At 32.5% G+C, this 20,489-nt stretch overlaps 1 protein-coding gene across 2 annotated transcripts; it reads right to left on the bottom strand.

The window, feature by feature from the left end:
- Positions 1-12,924: 12,924 nt before the first annotated feature.
- LOC143568301 (putative inactive cadmium/zinc-transporting ATPase HMA3) lies at positions 12,925-20,245 on the bottom strand. 2 transcript variants are annotated; one of them, XM_077054496.1, is made up of 11 exons: positions 19,882-20,245; positions 18,364-18,621; positions 16,247-16,344; positions 15,907-16,162; positions 15,520-15,657; positions 15,095-15,422; positions 14,807-15,012; positions 14,408-14,610; positions 13,752-14,312; positions 13,614-13,682; positions 12,925-13,529 (listed from the first exon to the last, which is right to left on the bottom strand). In XM_077054496.1, exons 1-11 carry the CDS (start codon positions 20,069-20,071, stop codon positions 13,065-13,067), a joined length of 2,772 nt encoding a protein of 923 aa, XP_076910611.1. In that variant the 5' UTR covers positions 20,072-20,245; the 3' UTR covers positions 12,925-13,064. The 2 variants fall into 2 exon arrangements, with proteins under 2 accessions (XP_076910611.1, XP_076910607.1); XM_077054492.1 differs by having other exon boundaries at positions 12,925-14,312; positions 19,882-20,238.
- Between the last annotated feature and the right edge of the window lie 244 nt (positions 20,246-20,489).

Raw genomic sequence — 20,489 nt, 5'->3', positions numbered from 1 at the left:
TAGACAATTGCGACGATTTCCTTCAAATTTCACAGTATTGTAGCTTTTCTTCACGTTACATGTTGTAAAGGAATATCTTGTTCCTGATGAAAATAATCATACGGAAATAATAAGTTGCGCTGCTAGCCTTTTAATTAATTATTTTCAAACAACTCATTGCTAACAAAGGAAATCAAAGGGAGTTATGCTCAAACCAGCATATATATTATTACCTGAAGCTACTTTGAGTTTACGCGGCGAATTAAAACTAGTCGTCGCAAGAGATTTAATGGCTTGAGTTGCCATAAGTGTTATTGCTTGAACAAATGCTTTAAATGGGTGTTACCGTACAGCGATCGAGATGGCCTTTTATCATTGTCTAATGCTTCTAGGTTGCTTGGTTTACCATCTAGCTAATACTTCTTTTCTTATAAAATAAGTAACAAAATTAATGTTATTTTTAATTTTTTATGGTATTGGTCTTCTTTTCTTAAAATAAGCAAAACTGGTTTCTATTTTCTTGAAAATGACTCATCAAAAATGTAATTGCTAGAGAGTAATTATGTTTATACATGCAAGAAAAGGTAGAAGGATTTAATTTAGTTGAAAGATTTAATTAATCTTTTACTTCTATTTACCATAGTGTTTTAAATTTACAAATTATGCATATATGGAGTAATACATTTTATTGCATTTTCAAATGTCACATATGGTGTTTTACTATATACTACCATGGAAAAAAATTTCAAAAATCATGCCTAAAATTTAAAACACAATACCTACATAAACTTTTACACTTCTTAGCGTTTTGGGTCGTCCTATAATTTTAACCATTTTGAATACATGATCACACGCACACACATGTGACACGTCAATGAGATTTTACTTATTACCACATTCGATTATCTTCGGCACAAGTTTACAAAAAGTGGGCATTGTTCTAACGGGAACGAAACCTTCGACCCAACTGGTTAAAAGTTTGATGTTTAAACTCAAATGGTTAAAATGACCAAACCATAGGTAACCAAAAAAATAAATAAATAAATAACTAAAAAAAAGAAAAAAAATGGAAAAGAAAAACCCAACTTAAGTCTAAGGCTATATGTAGTGGGCGAGAACACCGCTCCCGTGGGCGACAAGGGCGGGGGCGAGTTCTTTTTCTCGCCTGTTTATTTGTTTGGTTTATTATTATTATTATTATTATTATTATTATTATAATATAATGTGAGTGTGATATATATATATATATATGATTGATTTCTTTTGAGAACCACTTTGAGTTTTTTAAAACTCGGAAGAACTCAAAAATTCACTAAAACAAAAACTCACTAAAACACCACTACACCCCTAAAACAAAAACTCACTCTTTGCTGACTGGGCGTCACATGACGCAGAACGCCTCATTTTATAGCCCCTCCACTACACATAGCCTTATAGTTAAGTTGTTTTCTTTTCCATATTTTTTTCTTTTTTTTTAGTTATTTATTATAACGTGTCTTTGATTTGAGTGGCCAAAATTATGATATTCAATTCAGTATGTAGCTAGTAATTCAATAAATACCCTTGAATTGTAAGTATACTTCTAAACTCATATAATACATATAAATAACACAAAAAATAAAATATTGATATGAAAATTAAAGTTCTTAATAAAATACAACTGTTAATGAGAAAAGAAAACGTAAGCTTGTATAGTTGTATTGACCTTTTAACATTTAAATTGCTTATCTAATTTTTAAATATATATATATATATATATATATATATATATAGGTATTGGATCATTTCAGAAGTTTTTTACAGCGAGAAGTGCGATAAGTAATATTAACCAATCATGTATTTTCTTTTAATATTTTGATTTTTTTAATGATGTGGGCATATTAGTAAATTGTGTGTATTTTTATTTTTAGTAGCTAAAACTTAATTCAGAGAGTTACGTACACATTGTTTTTTAATTTTTTATTTGAACTATATTTATAATGTAACTCCTAGTATTAATTTCTTCCTATTTACAATTTAATAACTTGTTTAATAATATTGTTATTATATTGTGTAGTGTTAAATGTATTCTGTGACTTTAAACTTTACAAACTCTGTACAAAGTTCAAACCAGTTACCAAAACATTAGTTTCCTACAACTTATTTTAAACAAAACATTATATCCCATGATTGGATACAACTAGTAAGTAGTTTAGTCATTCTTTGCAGAGTCCTTCGTTATTAAACAAACAATCGAACTTTAAAACCTTCTAAATATCTAATATTTTATTCTTTATGTATGAAACTAGAACTTTTTGCCACATAATTTATCCTTAAACTCAACAATCCCACATTATATATCTATATCTCATTGTAAAAATTCCAGAGTCCTGGTAGTTTTCGGATGTAGCCATTTTGTATTTAATTAAATGGCGTCAAAGAATCCATCGCATTTTCCCTCGAATGTCTAACGACCCGTAAGAAATTACAAAATATTCCTTCTGCATAAAGTAAAATAACATTAAGTGACTAAAATGCTAACACATTAAACATATAAATGACTTATGCGTGTAAAGTGTATGGGTTTAACATTTATGAAACACTTACACTTATTATCATACGCCTGCACATATCAAACACATCAAACATACATCTGCACAGATAATCATACACCTATACAGATCAACATACATATACATAGATCATCATGCACCTACACAGATCAACATACACCTACACAGATCATCATGCACCTACACAGATCAACATACACCTACACAGATCATTAAACATCCACACAGGTCATTATACACCTACACCGAGTATAATATATCTACACAACCAACAACAATATAAAAAAAACATATCAAAAACCTACACATATCATCAATTAGCTACACATATAAATCAACAATGCTATGTCAACTAGCTAGCTTTATACACTGACTGGCGATTACCTGATAACTTTGTTGCTTCTCAACGTAGTTACGATCAATATATAGTAGGTTGTTCTCTAGGACAAAATTATAACTGATAGCACAGTAATTAAACTCCTACACAAGCAAACACCATCAACTATGTATCAAGATTATATCTTTAACAAGCACATTTAAAAACTCAACAATCGATACATAACTACACAAGATTATCATATATACACATCCCTTGTTAAATTTATAACATGACATTCTACTAATATAAAAACATGAGCCACACACCCTACATAAGATCCATTTACAAAAATTGCACCTGCAACATAAAATATAAATAAATAAATAAAATACTAGCAGATAATTTAGATAACCAATACACAATTTTTAGATTAACAAAGTACACAATTTGCATATAAACCCTACATAACCTACAAAATTTAGAAGAGAAAAAAAAGAACTTACACAACTTACACATAACATAAAATATACTTAAATTAACACCAACCTATTACATACAATTTGCATAAAAGCCTATTTTTAGACAAACCCTACACAATTAGCACACAAAAAAAAGTACCAATGTGCATATAAACCTACACATCGTACACATAACATATCATGTTTTCAAACTAGATGAACACTACACAACTTCTAGATGAACCCAACACAATTTTTAGAAAAACCAAGTACCAATTTGCATATAAACCCTACACAACCTATACATAAAATAACATATATTTAAATTACATGACCCAACACAATCTGTAGATGAACACAGCAAAATTTGCAGAATAACCGAGTACCAATTTTTAGAAAAACCTAGTAACAATTTGCTTATAAACCCCACATAGCCTACACATAACATAGCATATATTCAAATTAGATGAAACCTACACAGGTTTTAGATGAACCCTACTCAATTTTCAGAAAAAGAGAATACCGATGTTTAGAAAAATCCACACTATAGGTGCTTTTTAGCTTATATTATAGTTTGATTGGAACAAACAACATAAATTAACCTACATATCTCGAATCCTTGCATCTAGTCTGGTCACCGATTAAGATTAAAAACCCCCAGTTACGCTTGATAAGAACATATCCCTAGCACTGATGATCGATTATTATACACTTGCAAACACAATCAGTGTAGTTTAACTCGTTGATTTCTTGTATCAATTGCATATGGTGGACGGATTTTGCGTGATGAGTATAACAGAACAGTTTGGGAGTAAAACTAGGGCTTGAAAGAGGGATTGATGACGTTACAAATTAGACCTTCAGACGATTTTACCCTTTTTAATAGAAAACACCAGATTACATTATTAAGATAATTACAAAAGTACCATCTTTAATTTTAAACCATTGATGTATTTAATCAATGGATAGGATTTACTTCTCGTGCTTCTCGCTATAACATCACTTCTCGTATGATCCATCCCCTATATATATATATATATTCTGTTGTTTATGTACTTTACCATCGCAGAAGAAAGTAGGAAGCTAGGTTCCTATACTGATAACTTTGTTTTTTTATTATCATCCCAAACTTGATCATCTTCACATGCATCTTAGATTTGGTTCATGTACGTTCCTGCTTTCTTGGAACAAACTATGTAATAAATATATATTTCATTAGTATATATATATATATATATAACCATGGATTAATAATTAAAGTCGAAGACGAAGCTAGTCCATACATGAATACACGTAAATGAAGTTTCGTAGATCATCACTTGATTTTGTATCCTTTAATAATCACTTTTGTCAGCTTGATTTCTGCACAATTTATCGTTTTATAACCTTTTTGTTTAAAAGAAAATTCTTCATGACAGCTGTACGTTTGATCTTTTCTGCTGCAAGTAAGTTGACACAAGCATACGTACGTTAAACTATTATATTATATTTTTAATCTAGTTTTCAACCATATTCACATGACTACGTACATACCATACCATACAAGACAGAGTGAATTTTCACTTCAGATGGCACAAATGTAGGTGAAGATGGGCGTTGTTGGTGAACGTTTGTGAGAAATAGGATGTGAGTAAAGACTTCACGGATGAATGAAGGGCCGCTATTATTGATGCATCACCAACGATCAGGGCCGTCTCTGAGAATTATAAAAGAAATTTAGGCCTCGTGCGAGACAAATTTTAGGCCTCCTTATTATATAAATTCGTCAATTATATATCAAAAAACCACAATATGAATAAAAATATTGTAAATAAAACAAAACAAAAGTAATGTATCAAAATGATTGAACTTAAGCAAATTTTGAGGCTTTTCTTTTGTAGTCCATACCTTCTAACTTCTTTCTTGAGAAGCAAACCTTCCTTTAGGTTCTTTTTCTTCTACACTTTTGGGAACCTGAGAGGTATTTGGGAATGGAAGGTATTATTTCTTAAAAAAACAAAAGTATTAAGTATTACCAGCAAATCAAACAAACAAACACTACTCTAGACAACTCAAAATCTCATGAGATTCATGGAAATTCATCATGGAATTGACAAAGACTTACATGTTTTAAAAAATGTATTGTTATAAAAAACTCCTACTAGACAAACACAAAACACTTTTTTCGAAAAAAGTTTATAATAAAAAAAACAAAAATCTGCAAACAATAGTTCAGTTTTGGAAAAAATTGTATGAACCAGTCCAGCTCAAAGAACACACAACTTTCATCAACAATTTAACTTATAGAATTGAGAAGTAAGTAGAAGTAAAATCATATATTTTAGAATTCACATACTAAAAAAAATAGGCTGTTTCGTAGTATTCACGGTTTTTTTTTCTATTTTTGGGCCGTGCAAATGTAAAATAAAAAAATAAAACCTTTTGGGCTCGCATATCTATAATAAAAAGTTAAAACCTTTTGGGCTCATGCAAATGTATAATAAAAATAGTAAAACCTTTTGAGACTGCTTATCTATAATAAAAAAAACATTTTGGGCCCATTACATTTTTGGGGCCGTGCAGTGACCGGCCCTGCCTAGAATATATATTGTCACTCAAGGATACTTCACAACTGGATCAACGACAAATTACCGACCCACTTTCGCTCCTAGGTTTAAATAAGTCATGTAAATTGTTAATAAATTATAAGGCCTTTGAGTATACCTTAACGTTCAGGGCTTTAAAGTTTGACAAATGTTAATGAGTGGGACACACTCCTTTCATGGGTTAAGGACATTAAAGGAAGATGAATTAAGATTAACAAACTTTAAAATCTTCTACACTCACACATGTTAAAATTTGTTTTTGAATTAAATTGAAGGCATGAAAGGGAGGGGTAAATACTGTTAAACCATTTTTTTTAAATGAGATGAAGTAAAAAGAAGTAAACTGGGTAATTTACAGGTTCTTTTGGTTTCATCCGAATGATGCAAATTCAAACTTCAATTTATCTATATATGACAAGTTTATATAATAATTGTAAGTCGTTGTGTAAATTTATTCTTTAATTAATTAACCATATATCAAAATTAGAGTAATGATAATAATACTTTAGGCTCTTTGGGTATAATTAGTGTTGAATGATATAAGTTATACACTTTATAGTTATACTCTATTAATTTAATTGTGTTTCACAGGTTGCACTACTACTTTCATTTACAATTGATCGAATATTCGTTCGTGAAGCTTCAATCAGGATTAGCACCGAGCTTGATGCTGAATCAGATTGGCTTATATGGAGAAGATTAATCCGATAACATCGATAGGTCTAATTCTTGCAAAAGAAAATGCCAATTAGGCTCGCCAAAGAGAGTGAGAGTGAGTATCTTCTCTGACTACCCTCCAGCGTGACAATTAGTAGGCTTCACATGAGGCTTTTTGTGAATGAGAGTGGCGAAGATGATGTCAGCGATCACCTCATAACGGTTGACATGCATCGGGTATTTATACCTATTAGATTGAGTTTGACCCCTTGTAGACTTGTAGTCCTCTTCCAAACCAGTCACTATCTAAGTTCGTTATGTTGTGAGCCCGTCCAAGAGTGTTGGATCTTGTTATTGGTGGCCCGGACATTACACCTTGCACATATAACACTTGGTCCGAGCCAACTATTGTGTACTATTATTGTAGTTATATTTGTGGGTTATTTGTTTGTAGGGTCATCGTGTTCGTAATGTGATTCATTTAGGGTGTAACCTCTACAGTTTGTAAGAAAAAAAGAACGTGACATGTAAAAACAGATATATAGGGACGGCTTTTCCATCGCAAAATGATTTTAGCTTGAAAACATGGTTGCCCAACAAATTGACCAAAAAAAATGTGACGATAAACATGTCGCAAAACATTTAGTGCCTAGTTTACGACCAAGAGAAAGAGAACCTAAAGTAGTAAAGTACACAAGCATAAGAATAATAATGGTCAATAGTGGAATTGTGGAAAGACCATGTACGTATAATATATGTTTTTTTAATGACTAAGTATTTGCACAATGTAGGGTTTGAACCTCTAAAAACCATCTTACCACCCCTATCAAAGTGGGAATAGCCTGTATAATATATGTTAAGAGTAAAAACAAGAAATAATGCAAGTAGCTTGAACAACAAGGCATTGTATAATTTGTATGAATAGAAGAGACTTCAGCATAGCCAAGAAATGATTGCCGACAATGCTATTCATGCATGCATAGCTCGATTGATGCCGGCAATTCATCCTTGGCTCAGTTGAACTCTCCTCCATGATCTACATTCTTCCATAACTCTTTATATGTTGGTAATGTATATATATGTATTGAATTGTATTTCAGTGTGTGAAGTTAACCTAGAGTCTTGCTACATATATATAGTAAACTAAATGGGAAGATGAGATGAGATACGATTTAGGAATATATTCTTTTCAACACCATTATTTATTAGTGGCATATATTAAAGTCCTTGACCTTTTATTGTAGGGATCAATTAAATGAATTAAGTTGTACTGCATTTTATTTTTTTAAATAAACCAAAACTGAACAAAATTTGATAAATTTAATTGATTTTGTAGATAATATGCAAAGTAACTCTGCTTACCACTAGAAATCCATCAGATTTTATATATAGGGCTGTCTCATAAACTATTGCAAATAACTTTATTTTTAACACCAGGAAACATATATCTATTTAAAACATAAACTTGATGTTAGATAACATGATAAGGATCTTGTGTGTGTTAAAAGTCAAGATACTAGTGTAACTTTGTTTATATTTGTTTCTGAACGTCATTAGCTTGGTGAAAGCAGCAATATTTCTCTCAAAGGGTCATAATAAATAAACATACATTGTTATTCTTAAGCACCAAAACATCCTGTATAATATATGTTAAGAGTAAAAACAAGAAATAATGCAAGTAGCTTGAACAACAAGGCATTGTATAATTTGTATGAATAGAAGAGACTTCAGCATAGCCAAGAAATGATTGCCGACAATGCTATTCATGCATGCATAGCTCGATTGATGCCGGCAATTCATCCTTGGCTCAGTTGAACTCCCCTCCATGATCTACATTCTTCCATAACTCTTTATATGTTGGTAATGTATATATATGTATTGAATTGTATTTCAGTGTGTGAAGTTAACCTAGAGTCTTGCTACATATATATAGTAAACTAAATGGGAAGATGAGATGAGATACGATTTAGGAATATATTCTTTTCAACACCATTATTTATTAGTGGCATATATTAAACCTTTTATTGTAGGGATCAATTAAATGAATTAAGTTGTACTGCATTTTATTTTTTTAAATAAACCAAAACTGAACAAAATTTGATAAATTTAATTGATTTTGTAGATAATATGCAAAGTAACTCTGCTTACCACTAGAAATCTATCAGATTTTATATATAGGGCTGTCTCATAAACTATTGCAAATAACTTTATTTTTAACACCAGGAAACATATATCTATTTAAAACATAAACTTGATGTTAGATAACATGATAAGGATCTTGTGTGTGTTAAAAGTCAAGATACTAGTGTAACTTTGTTTATATTTGTTTTTGAACGTCATTAGCTTGGTGGCAGCAGCAATATTTCTCTCAAAGGGTCATAATAAATAAACATACATTGTTATTCTTAAGCACCAAAACATCAAGTTCTATCTCAGACTCTCGTGCTTTCATCTTCGATAGTACCACTATTATTTAAACTATTACACTAGTTTGACAGTTTATCCGATTCAAGTTGGTGTGACAGTCATGGATATTCAGATAAACATGAAGGTTACAGAGAAAAACCATCCAACATTTAGCATGTGTTAAGCCTGATGTGTACCAATGGGCCGTGTTATATCTTCAAAAGATAATAATATTCCTAGCTACGTGTGACCAAACGAATCTAGTTGATGCCTCCAAATCTTCATATCCCAACAGTTAGAAGCTAGCCCATGCATGAATGTCCAAATCTCAAGTTCTAAAGGGCAAGAGAACGCATATATATAGTTTTGACTATTATAAAAATATGCTTATAAAGATGCAAAATCAGTGAATATTGTTTGGTCAACAGCATGGTGGCCATATGGGCATGTAGAATTGTTGACATTTTTCTGACTTGTTATCTTGAGCATAATATCGTTGTAGCAAAATAAAGAAGAAAGAATATATATCTTAAATGGTTCTCAAAGAGATAATACATTGATAGCCTTATCACTCGTCAATCTTTAACGACTTCGTTATGAATTAAATGCTAAGACTATGTGTAGTAGTTTTAACTTAGAGACATTTTAAAGTGTTCAATAAATGTCACGTAGGCAGTTGGCCTTCTAATTAACTAAACCATTGTTCAATAAGGATGAAGTGGTTTTAACTTAAAGGTCATGATGGTGTGTGTGTGTGGGGGGGGGGGGGGTTGTTTGCAATGGCCAAAACAATCTTCAACTCGTTAAAGCTTTGGCGAAATGGTGATTGGCGCTTTTACTTGATGCCTGTGTAGTGGTGTTTGCGGCTTTACTAGCTAAGTTGGCATGGTCATGTGGCGCCCCCGCCCCCACCTTCCTCTACGACACACTTATTTAAGAATGTCAAGTCTAATTGTTTTACTTAAGAGTTTCTCGATAATGGTAACGTAACTATTTAAGGATTAAATGTGAAAGAGACTAATATGACCATTTTATTTTTTCTAGATCAGTTAACTCACAAACCATATAATCTATTTTAAAATCTAGATTTTTACCCACCGTAGGACTAGAACCCTGATCACTTGCAGAATTACACATTTTTCACAAACCAGCTTGATACTGCTAGGCTACAAGCCCTTAGGTAATAGGAACTGAACGAATGTATACTATTAACATAGAGAAAGTCAATTACACATTTTTCACAAACCAGTTTGAAACGGTTTTAAACAAATATTAACGATTTTTTAACCAATGTTTGTATTATTTATTCTTTCAATAGTTGTAACTATAAATCTATTTTTAGTATCTATTACATCTCCTTCAACTCATTACAACCACATAAGATATTAATATTTGTCATGAAAGGATAGCTCGAAGGTTTTGGTAGACTCTTGTGACTTTGAAAGGTCATGTGTGATCGATAATTCATTTTCTCTTTTAATGCATGGGTGTAGTTACCTACTTTATTCTTATGCTATTTACTTTCGATCCCTTTTAATTTATTAGTTGTTGCTCTCTTTTATAAATAATTTAAAAAAAAAACAAATTATTTACATTTTAGAACCGAAACATGTGACACAACCCATGAACTATGCAATGTGTTGGCTCAGTTGTTGTATGGCCTGAACAAGCAGTGTAACACGTGAGCTACGAGGTGTTGGCCGGCCCTAAACGAGTAGATTTTATGGTTGATTTTTTGTTAGCTAGGTTATGTTAGCATTATAAATAGATGTTACTGAGTTATAATTTTATAAGAGAGATTGTATATAGTTTTTGAGTTGCATTTTCTTAATTATACATGTTGTGAGAGTTATCCAAATTCATGTGTGTTTAATTATTGCTTGGTTCAGGAATTGAGAATTAAAGATTTAAAGCTACATTTATCATCTAAAGTTGGACCTAGTTTCGCTTCTGATCAACAAAGTATAAAATGGTCAATATAGGGATTGCAATGGGTCGGGTTTAGGTATTCTCAAACCCATACCCGGCTGTTAAAGTCTGTCTCAAACCCGTCAGATATTAATCGGGTAATCAGCCGTTGGGTTTCGGGTTTTCCCATCCGGTTTTGGGTTTTCTATCAGGTTTTGACGAAATACCCGTCTGATATACCCGGACCAAAACCTGTCAGGTTTCTATCAGGTTTTAACAAAATAAAGTTAATTGATTCACACAATGATTACCATAAAATAAAATGTTTCAAATAAATATGGAAATGAATGGTTCGGATCAGTATCACGCTCGTAATAGCTTTGGGGGTTGTATGGAGGTGGCTCATGATATGGAAATGAATGGCTCGGATCAGTATCTTCCACGAACTCATATCCTTCATGTGGGTTATAGACCCGACTCCCTGTCATTGTGAGTTACCTACACACATGAAACACTAGAATACCCCGCGTAAAATCAAATAAATAAAAATAAAAGCAAAAAAACTAAACAAAAGCAAAAAAGAACAAAAACTAAAACTAGCACTTTGCGCGTTGATTCCCCGGCAACGGTGCCATTTTGATCGATGTCGAAAGGTCAATCAAAAACATTTATAAATTACCTTTACTAGCAAGGGCAAGTAAGGTGTCGAATCCACAGGGAATCAGTGGAAAGTGCTAATCAAGTTCATAATTTATAAAATATTAAACTAAGTAGACAGACGATGTCAAGCGGTTTGAAAGATTTGTTAAGCAAAACCAATGTTACTTTGATTTGTAAATAGTTATGAGGAAATAACCAATCTCCAGGTTTCAGGTTGTGAAGCAAGTTGGACAAGTAGTTAAACCTATTTGGAAATCTCTTTGTTTGAATTAATAAGCAAAAGACTAAATATTTGGCTCTGCTGATTGTCAAAACTTAATCCGAACAATTGGCACAGCTGAATAATAATCTAATTGATTACCAGTTTTAGGGTTTGATAAATGTAAGTGATTTAATGGTTAATGATTAATGGGCCAATGACTCAAAGAACTTAATCCTAAAAGTTGATGACCACAAATCAATAAACTGATATAAAAACAAAACATTCAATTACGAAAAACTCTTAAATGCATAAACAAATGTAAAGATTCAACTAACCGAATGATTAACCAAATCCAAATCCAATATTAAGGTTCAAAATACCAAAGAGTCTAACCACAAACACAACCCTACGCCCGGAGATGGTCACAAAAGCTTTAGCCTAGCATATGCATCTTGAAGATCTTGATTCTTGATTGGGATGATGAGAACATGGATGATTGTGGTGATTGGTAGGTGTTAGGATAGTGTATGATAGCCTCCAAGAAGTCCCAAAACTGACAGTTATTGAATGAATACGATATTAGGGTTTTTGGGCCTTAAATATGGAAGAAAAACACCCAAAATCCCTTTTTTCGTCAGACCAGCTACGGTCTGGCCACCGTAAGCTACGGTCTGGCCACCGTAGCTTACGGTCTGCACCCACTGCCTTACGGTCTTGCTAGGCCAAAACTGTTTTCTTCATAAAATCTTCGTTTCAACTCCGTTTTCCTCCCCGTTTGCGGCCAAGTCTTCGTATTTCAATTCTCTATCACATCATACATAACTACTTTCATTTAAACTCCATCATGAATGCTCCAAGTTAGCTTCTTTAAGCTCCATTAAGCTCCGCACACCTGTAAACATAAAACCTATCAAAGTATTTGTGTTCAATACATATAAACATGTAAAACACACAATATAAAACACTTAAAGCACATACTTTTACCCACACATCAACTAGTCATAAGTAGTAAGGTATAAATACACAATTCTTAACTCCTATGGTTCGTTTATTTAATTTTAATGGACTTTAGTCAACTTTTAGATGCTCTATTTGACAAAAAAAATATGATTAGGATTAAAAGATGCACATTAGGTGTTTGATAATGTTGTAATTAGGATACAAGGTCATTTTGCTAATTGGATTAAAATTTAATATCCAAATTCACAAGACAACTAACATGGTACACAACTCTGTCTCTAGCAAAAAAGATTAATTACTTATATCCTTTTTAGGACTTGATTAATGTTCTTAAAGCCAATTAATATGGCATTTTATATAAGAAGATATTATACACATTTATTCAATCACTATCTCTGATAACCCTCCCTCACCATTGAACCCAACTCCAAACTGTTTGTGCCCACAACATTCCTTTCGGTAGCTTTTGCAACACGCGCCTACACGCCGGTTCTCCAAACCATGACTCTCGCAACAATGCCTTACCATTTCCCCGAGTTCCTCTTCAGTTATGACCTCTTTTACATTATGATCATGATCATGATTTAAATCAATGTGTGTTTCATCATGACAGCAGTCGGTTTTCTTAACTACATTCTCACAACTACGAGTGCGTCTAGTCTGCGATTCTATATCTAAGCCTTGGTGTAGTTCATCACAAGCATGACCACAGCAGCCATGGCTTTCATGCTTCACCTCTTGTACCGAGTGCTTTACCACATGCAAATGTTCATCATCATGTTCATGTTCATGATCATCATGACCACAACAACCATGTTTATGTTCGGTTTCGTGGACCATGTGCTTAACCTCATGCACCTTATCAGCATGGCCACAACAACCATGTTTTTGTTCTGTTTCATGTACTGAGTGTCTTGCCTCATGGACCTTAGCATCATGTCCACAACAACCATGTTTATGTTCCGTTTCTTGTACTCGGTGCTTAACCTCATGCACCTTAGCATCATGCCCACAACAACCATGTTTATGTTCAGTTTCTTGTAGTATATTATTAACCTCATGTACCTTATCAGTATGCCCACAGCAACCTTTCTTCTTTTCACAACTTGTAGACTCGTGCGTAGACAAATACTTGCCATGTTTATGCGACGAATGACAATGTTTATGGTCATGCGAAGAACCAAAGCGTTTGGTTTTCGTGACAGTTGTAGTTCTTAACAACAACATGCTGTTAAGAATCACCACCAAACACGTCCCAACGTCTGCTAAAACCGCAGCCCAAACTAACGGATGACCCGCAATAGCCAATGCAATAATAGCAGCCTTGGTGATAATAGCCAGAAAAATGTTTTCAAATATTTTCCTTCGTGTTTTCCTTGCGAGTCTCACTGCTATTGGTATTTTTCGTATATCATTCGACATTAATATCACGTGCCCGGTTTCTGTTGCGAGTGCTGATCCCGATACCCCCATTGAGATTCCGATATCTGCTGTGGCTAAAGCGGGTGCGTCATTGATTCCGTCTCCAACCATTGCAGTTGGAGATAGTTTTTGAAAATCTTTAATGATTCGGGCTTTATCTTCGGGTAAAAGTTCTGCATGCATCATGTCTAGTGCACCCTCTAGCTGCAAAATTATATTATAAATAAAAATGTTAAAAACTTAATATAAGCAAAAAAAAAAATTGACTTGAAGACTTATGGTTGACTTTTGAGTTTGACCTGTTTTTGTGCATGACTGGCTGCAGCTTGACAGTCTCCTGTAAGCATAGCTGTTTTAATGCCCATAGATTTGAGTTCTTTGAGCGCTTCTTTTGCACCCGTTCGACATGCATCCGAGAGGTTAAAGATTCCGGCTAGTGAAGAGTCTAAAAATATGTATCCGGTTGACTTTCCTTCCGTGCTTTCACTTGCATTATGCAAAGCTAGATTTACCAAACAAATACAGGTCAATAACTTACAAATGTATGCAAATAATATGTGATAATTGAAATATATGAATATAGGTTTTTTTCTTTATAAATGGTTATTTAAAACAGAAACTTGACAAACATTTGTGAAGACTTTATGCAACTAATCCTACATAAAACCGAACTAAAAAACGCAAATGACAATTTTTACCTGTTGTGTTACATCCTGCTCTAACAGCAATCTTTTGGTTCCCAACATAAATATTTTTCCCTTCAATTTTACCGCAAATTCCTTCACCGGGAAAGTTTTCAAATCCTTCGACATTTTGTGATCGCGCTTCAACAGACTTAGACTGTGCATATTCTATAAGTGCTGCAGCCATAGGATGACCGGACATACTCTCTACACTTGAAACCCTTCAAATTCACAACAAAATGGTTTATAAAAAAACATTAAAATAACCAAAAGTTTAATCACATGAACAGTTTATGACTATACCAGTATAGCAATTTTTCTTGACTAATATCGTCTCTGAGTGACCGGAAGTTTGAGACTGAAAACTCTCCTCTAGTGATGGTCCCGGTTTTATCAAAAGCGAATATTTTAACGTTTGAAAGCGTTTCTAGATACTCTGCACCTTTGATCAAGAGCCCGGTTGTTGCTGCTTTTGATAATGCACAAAATGTAGCAACCGGTGTTGATAAAATGAGCGCACACGGGCATGAACTTACTAAAACTACCAAAGCTAGGTGATACCATTTGTCTAAATTGTGAAGCTTCATTGCAGCCGGTATTATAGCCAAACAGGCTGCTACCACTACAACGGCTGCAAATTCGCATAAACAAAACTTATGTTAGTAAGAATGACATCAGAACCGAACATCCTCTTTGATATGTTTTAACCATGGATTAACAAGTTTTACCTGGGGTGTAATATTTTGCGCATTCATCTATATATCTTTGAGTTTTACATTTATTATTTTGAGCTTGTTCAACAAGCTTTGCCATTCTTGCCACTACACAATCTTCAGCTAGAACAGTAGTATTAATGCTAATGTAACCTGAAGAAAGATAGCAAAATACAATATAAGTTAGCAAACTTTGACTTTTTGAAGTCAAAATAACCATTTTTATATCAATTACTATAACAACTATGTTATAAAATAATTTAAAAAAATCAGAAATATGATTTATGTTACAAACTATGATGTGGGTACTGGGTAGCAATCATTTTTTTATAAATAATATAAAAGGGATATCATTTTTTAGCATGAAAAGTAGAATGTTTGACCACAAAAGTCAACGCATACCATTTAAGTTAATTGTGCCAGCCCAAACAATAGAGTCTACTTGTTTTGAAACTGGAAATGACTCTCCGGTTAAAGCTTTCTCGTCAACTTCACACGTTCCCTGCACAACGGTTCCATCAATCGGGATAACATCCCCTGCCTTGACCGCGAGCTTTGTGTTGATCATGACTTCACTAGCGTTGACTTCTTCACCATTGCTAGCCAATACTGCCTTCTGAGGTGCCATATTCATCAATGATGACATTACAGCAGTGGCCTACAAATTTATATTAGATTAGTACTCTTGAAATGATTTATATATCAAGAACAAATAAATAAAAAAAAATTAAAACTAGTGAACCTTGTGAGATGCTCGCGATTCGAGCCATTCTGCTGTGGTGAATAAGAACACTATTGTTCCTGCCTCCCAGTAATCTTTTAGAAAAATCGATCCCGCAACTGCAAATATGATTTAATATACGTTAAAAAAAATTGTGCGTTATGGTATTAGGTGATACCTACTCAACTACCCGTATCGAAATTAATATACGTTATTATAATCATTAATCATTAGTATTTAGTAACTTGATGTTTTTAAAACTATGGATTTGTTAGGATGTATTTGAATATTTAATATTTCAAGTTGGTTTGTAAGTGAGATTAAGATTATATTTTGGGTAGTAGACATCTTAACAATAAATTTTTAACCATATTCATATTGGTAGTGTGACACATGATTTTATATCCTTCATCTTCACGTGACAGTAAAGAATAAAGATGGTACAATTAATAATTTATCAAGCTAAAATACAAATAACATCACATCATGTTTTAATATTTATTAAGAGTGGACACCACTAGTCTTTCCACCTTTAATTTCCTTTTCATTTTTCCTTATCTTTTATCTTTTCCAATAGTAATTTTACTTTTCTCAGTGTTATTATTATTAAAAAAACTATGTAATTTAATGGTTTAGATTTAAAATATGTGTGTGTGACTTCAAAAACGAACTATATAAAACAAGTTACAAGACTTGAAACATATTTAATATTTTTATAAAAGTAGCAAGAGTTATTTTAGAAAAAAAAATATTAGGATAACTTTTTTGCACTTTTTGTAAAGGTAGGATAACCTTTTTTAAGCTATAACATTTCCTTTTTTTCTTTATGGTGAAAATGTCTTCAAAAGAGGAAATAAAAAGGTTGGAATGGCCAACAAGCAATATTAAGGCCATGTGTAATGGGCGTGGGCTCAGGCAACAAATAGGCGAAATTGGGCGCAAACACCGCCCCCGGGCCATATGTAGGCGAATTGGGGCGGAGGCGGGTTGTTTTTATCGCCTGAAATAAGAATTATTATTATTGTTATTATTATTATATGTATGTGTGTGTATATATATGTATATATGTTGTGTGTGTGATATATATATGTATATGTATATATGTTGTGATATATATATATATATATATGAATATGTATATATGTTGTGTGTGTGTATATATATGTATATGCAAAATGAATCCTAGAAACAACCCGAACCATCCATTCCCTCCTTTCGGTCAACACCATGGTTCGCAAAACCAACCGAGTGTGAACTTACAATGGAACCCGATGAACCTAAACCAACCGAGCTATTTGTTTCAATTTCCCGACTCGAACCTAAACATGTACGCCAACCGAGCTATATGTTTTTTTATATTTTTAGTTATGTTTTTTTTTGTATTTCTTTTTATTTTTTATGCATTTTTATTTTATTATTTAAATAAATTAGTTTTTATTTGATTAGTTTAATTATAAAAAGAAAATAATTAAAAAAGATATTGTGGGCCCAACTTGTAGCCCCCCCTGCACCATTACACCCCAAAAACAAATTCGCCCCCTTTGTTGACTGGGCACCACGTGTCACAATTCGTCCCCAATTGTAGCCTCTCCACTACACATAGCCTAAAAGTAATGCATGCATAATTGCATATGGCTTTATAATACAAAGAATGAAATTATAAAAATAAAAGAATCAGTTCAAACAGATAAAATCGAACTGTAAAACCGTCTCACTGGTAAAAATCGACCAACTTAACCAGGCCGGTTTGTTTCAGACTTTTCCAAAATCATAGTTAGTATGTGGGTCTTTAGTGTTTTAGAAAAACATGTTAAATTGGACTTAGTTTAATTTGTGACTTGTAATCTGGACTTAGTTTTTGACTTATTGTGACTTTAACCATATTTTGTTCTTTATTAGCTTTCTGCCTCTTGTTTTAACATTTTGTTGTAACATTCTAAATGATTAAAAAACTTATTATTTATTAATGCCAGAAAATATCTTACGCAAATCAGTTTTTTTTGTTTCCTTTACGAAAATTAATGAAACTAATTATGTTTTATACACGAATAAATATATGGGTTTATTCAGACCTATTAGTTTAATTTGTCAATTTGACACAAATAATTAAAATAAATAGTTCAAAATCTAAATTATACCTGCAATAAGCATGAGGGTGTTTACATCGAGCCTGAAATTGCATAACGAGGCATACGATTTCAAAATGATTGGATAAATGCCAACAGCAACAGCTCCGAGTGCCAACCATTTGAAGGGTGAAAAAACATAACTCAAAAACGATAACAAAAGCAATACACCACAAGCTACCGCAAATGGGCTTGGCCATTTGTTCCTGTAGTTTGTATCTCCTTTCAGTCGCACATTCGCTTCTAATCGAGCTTGGTTGAGCATCTTAACTGAAACAAACTTAAAAAAATCGCAATTAATTTCAAAAACATGTAAAAATATTATTTATTATTAAAGAGCAGCCTACCCATCAACCAATGTTATAATTAACATGTAGTTACCATATATGGAATACATATATATAACTAAAATCTAATTGGAAATAATAGGTATGAAGTTAATTATGCTAATTATGATATATCTAAATAATATATAGGAGACAATTTTGGGCTTGTTGGTATGATATCCCCTTTGTCCTTCAAAAATAAAGATAAAACAGAAAAAGAAAAATCTTATACACAAAAATCAGAAATAAATGTTTTAAGAATAAAGTTTTTTTTATGTTTAAAAATGACGCGACTATTTCTTGTGCCAACTACCAAGTCATTGTTCGCACGTCAATTGTGTAACCTTTAATAGTATTTCTTTGTTGTCTGTGAGACTCAAACTCTACATTCAAGTAACCATTAAAATCTGTTATTCTGTTTTTATATGTTTGCATAAACATATATAGCATTATTACACATTATACGGTATAAAACTTATAGGATATCACGTCAAGGATCATACTTATCATAACCTAACTTTAAAAGTTAATATAAGTTACTTTATTACACTTAGCCGGGTAAAAGTACTTCACATTATTCATCATCCTAGGTATATTATTTTTAAACAGAAAAAGATAAATATAACAATATGAGTTGTGCAACTTGTGCTTATCAAAAGGTGTGAACACTTTTAATATTGTAAAACACATACATACCTCAAAAGGTATATTCTTGCAAGAACAATATATTTTAAATAATCAAATCATAAATTTGTTGATGACTATACTTTCAAAGTTTCTTGTAACCAAAATAAATAATATAAATTATATGATTATTATAAGAAACTAGTTACATGACTAATCAATAATCATCACAAAATTATTACACAAAATCTATAACCACGAAGAGTATAATATTATTATAATGTTTTGTTGTTCAAATTGAATTTTTAAATATAAGTAAAATAAAGGTATATAAGTAAAACTAATATACATGGATTTTTATTTTCCTTTCTTTGTGTTAGTTAATGTAAAATTATATATTTATTTAAACATAAATATTTAACTACTCTATAATCATTACATCATAAAGCAAGTCATCCAAACATGAAAATCACAATAATCATTATAGAACCCTAGATATGAAAAATGAAATAACATAAAATGATAACTCAAAGGTATACTACTAGAAAAATGTAAAACATAAATAACAAAGTTACTTTACCAATTTGAAGAGGAGACACAAGGACAGGATCATGAACAACAATGACCGTTCTAGACGGAACAACGACAGAAACATCATGAACACCTTCAATCGGTCGTAAAATCTTCTCAATCAACGGCACCTCTGACGAACAACACAATCCCAAAACATCAAAGTAGCTTTTCTCTAGCTTCTTTGATGAATTATCCATCTTTATATATAACTCTATATATTGCAGGATAGCTTAATGTATATAGAGAATATATATAGATATGTAGGAGAAGGAATGGTGTTATAAGTTGGTTGGTGATTGAATATTTGTAGAGGGAGAAAAGTGTAATCACAAAATAATTTTCATGGAATCTACGTGTGAAATCCATTTTCCATGTGTAGGGTCGAATCTTTTATCATAAAAATATGTTAGAAAAGATTTCCAAATATACTGTTTTGTCTCTAGGTTCCATTGGTGAAGAGGTAGGTCCCAGCAGAGCCCAGTTGGACCCGCAAGACTCACCTTGAATAGGGACGTCTGCGCAATAACCAACTGCTCCAGCAGGACCCACCATGCTCAGAGAACCTTACGCGCAGTACGCCAGCTGTACCCGCAGGGAAAGCCTCCCAATGGCGAA

The sequence above is a fragment of the Bidens hawaiensis genome, unplaced genomic scaffold (genome assembly GCF_021521415.1).
Source record: "Bidens hawaiensis isolate Kalapana, Puna unplaced genomic scaffold, B.hawaiensis_p1.1 tig00001236_1, whole genome shotgun sequence".
Lineage (NCBI taxonomy): Eukaryota > Viridiplantae > Streptophyta > Magnoliopsida > Asterales > Asteraceae > Bidens > Bidens hawaiensis.
This window is presented reverse-complemented; position numbering and strand designations above follow the sequence as displayed.